General features: G+C 46.0%; 1 protein-coding gene across 3 annotated transcripts in view; it reads left to right on the forward strand.

Annotated features, from left to right (window-relative positions):
- The window catches only part of ESD (esterase D), a 376,126-nt gene extending 370,451 nt beyond the window's left edge, over nt 1-5,675 (forward strand). For all 3 annotated transcript variants that reach the window (XM_069639904.1, XM_069639902.1, XM_069639903.1), the window contains exon 9: nt 5,484-5,675. In XM_069639904.1, coding sequence (XP_069496005.1) covers nt 5,484-5,564 — 81 coding nt within the window. In that variant the 3' untranslated portion in view covers nt 5,565-5,675. The remainder of the gene's footprint in view (nt 1-5,483) is intronic.
- The last annotated feature ends 325 nt before the right edge of the window (nt 5,676-6,000 follow it).

The following is a 6,000-nucleotide window of genomic DNA, read 5'->3' on the forward strand; positions in this document are numbered from 1 at the left end:
ACCAGGAGGAGGGAGAAGATGAGCAGGAAATTTACAGAGTAGATTCCCCGGTAGAGGACGAAGCCCCAATTACCGACTCGCCAGTCGATAACCAGCCCCTCCTTAATGAGGTTCTCGCTCGCGCGGCAGAACATTTTCACATCGACACCCACGGTGTACAGGAGGAAAGGGACTTCGCAGAAGAGTTGGTGGGAGAGAGGAGGCCGGTCGCTCAGACCATCCCTATCCTTAAATCCATCCAACGAAGAATAGATCCGTCCCTGGTGAACCCAAACCTCACCAGAGCAGTCAACCCCAGGGTCGAAAAACTTTTCCGGGCAGCCCAGTCTGACCCTCTCTATATAAGAGGACATCTTAAACCAGACTCCCTAGTTGTTACCAACACTCGGAAGAGGGCTGGAACACCTTTATCTTCGTCAGAAGCTCCTCCCGACAAGGAGAGCAAGAAACTTTACGGGTTTGGCAGGAAGGTAGCCTCAACGTCCGCCTACCAAGCAAGGATTGCTAACTCCACCACCCTGTTGGCCAGCTACAACTGCCATCAATGGGAAGAGGTCGCGGCACTCATAGCCTCTGCTCCTGAACCGTTAAAGGGCCAATTGGCTCGGATCTCGGCAGAAGGGAGAGCCGTGTCTGGTTGCATATTGAAAGCAACTTTCGACGCCACGGACAACGCAGGGAGATTGATAGCAGAAGGTACTGTTATCAAAAGACATGCGTGGTTACGGCAGTCGGGGTTCAAAACAGAAACTCAGGCTTCATTAATAGACAAGCCGGTGGAACCCGATCTATTGTTTGGAAAAGCGGTCGAAGACGCACTGAAAAACGCCAAGGACGAATACGAAACACTGAAATCCTTTGGCCAACTAACCAACAAACCCCCTAACCAGAGGGGGAACAGTAATTTTCGTCGCCCACGCGGCCAAAATTCACAAAGAGGCAACTATGCCCAGGGACAGGGTACACAGTGGAACAACAGCCAGCAGTCTACCCAAAGTTACGGCAGGGGTAACAAAAGAGGTCGTGGGAGAGGAGAGGCAGCCCCAACAAGGGAGGTGGCACGCCTCCACCAAAGCAGTGACGCTCAGTTCAGGGTCCCTTCTCACGCAACCCCAGTAGGGGGACGCATTTCCAACTTCACCCAGGTTTGGGAAGGGATCACCTCAGACAGATGGGTGCTGTCAACAGTGTCCACAGGATATTGTATAGAATTACTGCAGCGTCCCCGGAACCATCCTCCACGACAAAGAGTACACTCCTTAGAACATCAGAAGATCCTTCTCGAGGAGATCGCCATTCTGCTAGAAAAGGACGCGATAGAACTCGTCCCAGGACACCAGGTAAACAAGGGTATCTATTCAACTTACTTCCTTGTGCCAAAGAAAGATTTGACAATGCGCCCAGTATTGGACTTACAACCTGCCAACAAGTATGTCAAGCCCCAAAAATTCCGTATGACCACGCTACAAGAGGTAATCCCCCTCCTAAAAAAGGGGGATTACATGGCAACCTTGGATATGAAAGATGCTTATTTTCATATTTCCATGCTCCCGGCGCACAGAAAGTACTTGCGCTTCAAGGTGGACAGTCGCCACTACCAATTCAAGGTACTGCCCTTCGGGATAGCTTCAGCACCAAGGGTATTCACCAAGGTACTGGCGGTGGCAGCTGCACACCTACGCAGGGAGGCAATCCCAGTGTACCCTTATCTGGACGACTGGCTCATAACGGGGGAAACCCCAGGAATTTGCAGGACAAACATTCAAAGGACTATCGACCTCCTCCACGAATTAGGCTTCTCAATCAACGAGAAGAAGTCAAGCCTGGTGCCAAGCACCTCAAAACAGTTCCTAGGAGCAATCCTAGATACTCAGAAAGGGTTGACCTTCCCTTCAGAAGAGAGAATTCGGAATATACTACTGCAAATTCCACATTATCATTCCGGTCAACAAATAACGGTACGCAAAGCAATGCGGTTACTGGGCATGATGGCGTCATGCATTTACCTGGTCCCCCACACGCGACTGCACCTGCGTCCCATGCAGGAATGGTTGGCGAAACAGTGGTCTCAGGCAAGTGGTCAGTGGGACGATCTAGTGGTCGTTTCGCCAACACTTGTACAGAGCCTACACTGGTGGACAAGAGAGAATCTCGCAAGGGGAAAACCCTTTTACGATCCCGAAGTACAGGCAGTGGTGACTACAGATGCATGCCTGACTGGGTGGGGAGCTCACCATCTCCACCACACAGCTCAGGGTCTCTGGTCTCACTCAGTAGCCAAGAACCACATAAACCTGCTAGAGCTTCTGGCAGTATTCAGAGTGCTTCGGGCGTTCGAGCCCCATCTACTAAACTTGTCGGTGCAGATCCGGACGGACAGCACGACAGCCATGTTCTATCTGAACAAGCAAGGAGGGACTCGTTCGCCAAATCTGTCCAAGCTTGCCCAGAAAATCTGGATATGGGCACTCAGACGGAACATCTTCCCGTCATCGCAACATGTTCCAGGGGAGCTCAATTCCCTAGCGGATGCTCTAAGCAGAAACTCCCTTCCAGAAGAGCACGAATGGGTCCGTCACAGAAAGATCGTAGAAGATCTCTTCTTTCAGTGGGGTTTCCCCACTATAGACTTATTCGCCACAAGCGAAAACAGACAATGCCCAGGATTTGCATCCAGGTTCCCCCAGCCAGACTCCCAAGGGAACGCCCTGTGGATGAACTGGTCAGGGATGTTTGCGTACGCTTTTCCACCAACTCCTCATCAGGAAGGTGGTGTACAAGATGAACAAGGAATCGATGACGCTCATCCTAGTTGCTCCCATGTGGGCGAGACAACCATGGTTTCCACACCTACACAGGATGGCGGTGTGCGAACCCATCAAACTTCCAGCCTGGTACAACCTACTGTCCCAGCAACAAGGTCAAACAGTGCACCAGCAACCCAACTCAATGAACCTGGCAGCATGGCTCCTGAGGTCATAGAGTTTGGACATCTCAATTTACCACAGAGGTGTATGGACATCCTAAAGGAATCCAGGAAACCAAACACAAGGCACTGTTACTTTGACAAGTGGAAGAGATTCGTTATTTGGTGCCACAATAAACAAATCAACCCTGTTGATTGCACTCCTTCCAACATTGTGACATACATGCTCCACCTGCTGGATGCAGGATTGGTTTTTAACTCTCTGAAAGTACACCTGGCAGCCCTCTCGGCTTACACCACATCCCATAACAGGGTGTCGTGGTGGAAAGTACCAGTAGTTAAAGCCTTCATAGAAGGAGTAAAGAGACTTCACCCTCCTATTTCGAACCCACCGCCAGGATGGGACCTTAATGTGGTGCTAGCTAAGCTCATGGGCCCCCCTTTCGAACCCATGCATAAAAGTAGTCTCAAACACCTGACTTATAAAACGGCCTTCTTAGTAGCCATTACCTCTATAAGAAGGGTCAGTGAAATTCAGGCTCTGTCAGTGCAGGATCCTTTCTTTACTATCCACAAAGACAAACTGGTTTTACGCACACACCCTAGGTTCTCACCTAAAATTATATCAAAGTTCCATGTAAACCAGTCCATCGAGCTTCCGGCTTTCTTCCAGAACCCGCAAAGCTCGGCTGAGGTGAAACTACACACCCTAGATGTGCGTAGGGCGGTCCTCTACTATGTAAATAAAACCAGACCGCTAAGGAAAACAGATCAACTGTTTGTCTCCGTAGCTACAGGCAGAGAGTGAGATCGCGTCTCTAAAGGCGCTATCTCGAAGTGGATTATCAACTGTATACAGCTGTGTTACTCTCTTTCTGAAAAAACTCTGCCTTTTACGCCAAGAGCCCACTCTACTAGAGGCATTGGGGCCACTCTGGCTTTCATTGCAAATGTTCCCCTCGACACCATTTGCAAAGCAGCTACTTGGAGCTCTATTCACACTTTTACTCAGCATTACTGCATTGACACTCATTCCAAGACAGATACACAAGTGGGACAAGAAGTTCTAAGACACCGGTTTGCTCATGACCCTTCTCACATCCCACCTCCTTCTTCTGGTACTGCTCGCTAATCTATGCACAGCATGTGATCTAAGCAGATTCCACAAGCCTCAGAAGGGATACATTACTCACCGTAATCGTATTTCTGATGCTTGTATCTGCTTAGATTCACATGCGACCCACCCTTCCTCCCCTCCGAGAGAAGGCGCATGATTGCTTGTAGTCTTACCTTTCTGTCTATCTGCTTGGATTATCTGTACTTGCGCTACTCCTCATGCTTCCTCATGTCAGAAAAAATACAATCTGAGGATCCTAGACGCGTGAGGGATCTTGGGTACAGTGGACGTCACACTAGGGATAGTATTACTGGCACGCCTGTGTCGACGCCCATTTTCGAGTTTCGAAAAACAAACTAATACTCCGCAGCTTCCACTAGATGTCGGCCTATGCACAGCATGTGAATCTAAGCAGATACAAGCATCAGAAATACGATTACGGTGAGTAATGTATCCCATATATATATTGAAAAACCTTCGAAAATATTGTTTTGTAAGATAAATAAGCTAAAGATAAAGGCTTAATTGTAATGTACAACATATTTTATTTTTGTAAACACTTTCACCTTTTAAAAATCGTTTTTCTCCCACTCGTTCAGGTGATACTGTACTGCTTATGAATCTATGTATAGCATGAACATCGATAACCGATGCATGCTGCAAAAAGTAAACTGTTGAAGTAAACTCATTGACATCGGTTACAGATTCACATGCATGTGTGCACATGAAGGTTTGTAAACTATCATGCATTATCACAACCATACAATGGACAGAGGGGAAACAACAATCTGACGATGACAAAGATGTGTGTGATATTGTTACTTTGAGGATGAACTCATTGTAATAATTGTAGACACCCACAAGACCGAACGCCACATTGCAACTATATTGATAAAGCTGCCTTTCAATTATTCTGTTGAGAAAAGTGATGTAGCAAAAAGGCGGTTTTATTTACTTGCACAGCAGTATGTTTTCAATCTTAAACTACGTTGAGTCTCCTCTCTTTTGAGAGTTGAATCAGCATGTTCTGATAAAACCTTAATGCTGTATATATATCATATAAGAATACCTCGCTGTCCACATGCTAAAAAATGTTTTCATACACATTTTAATGTCTGTATAAACACATTTTTCAAGGATATATTACGAAAGTGATAGAGTGCACATACTTGTTTGTTTGAATGTTTACAGTGTTTTACCATACAAAGAATCCTTGTCGTAATCTATTTTAACATGCTGAAAAGTTTCAGTTGTTTAATTGCCACTTTTTGCAGTGGAAGACGGCTGACAACTAACTTTAACTGAAACTGATAACAAAATGCATAAAATATCCCTGGAAGATGGCAAAAGACTGGCGCTAATAATGTGGAATGGTTTCATGTTAACTGCTTACTTGCTTTTTCGGCACTGTCACTGAAGGTGTTTTTCTTTCTCTTCTAGGGCTATGACCACAGCTATTTCTTCGTTTTAACATTTATTAATGATCATGTTAAGCACCATGCAAAGTACCTGAATGCTTAAGAACAGTCCTAATTCAAATGGTCTTTTGAAATTGACTCGTCGGAATGAAAGTGGATGTTTTAATATTTGATCACCCTCTTCAAAATAAAAATTACCTTTGAAATTCTGCAACTCTGTCTTCATATTGCTATTTCAGAAAACCTCAATAATGGTCCCATCTTGTGGAAATGAAAAGGAGCCAAACCAGGAAATGTTTTAATGAGAAGAACCAAAGGAGATTTATTTAAGCATTATAACCTGAGCAGGGAGACATTACAGGTTAGGTAATGCAAAGGGGCATCAGTTACAAGCCAGAGCAAAGCTAAGTTGTACCAGGGTACTAATGGTGTTTTTATCTCAAGTTGAGGAACTACGTGTTTTCGAGTTCTCCGCTTGTGATAAAAAAAACTACAAATCAAGATGGCCGCCATGGATTGGGGGGGGGGTATTCCTTTCT

Source organism: Ambystoma mexicanum, chromosome 7q (genome assembly GCF_040938575.1).
Source record: "Ambystoma mexicanum isolate Mex_15411 chromosome 7q, UKY_AmexF1_1, whole genome shotgun sequence".
Lineage (NCBI taxonomy): Eukaryota > Metazoa > Chordata > Amphibia > Caudata > Ambystomatidae > Ambystoma > Ambystoma mexicanum.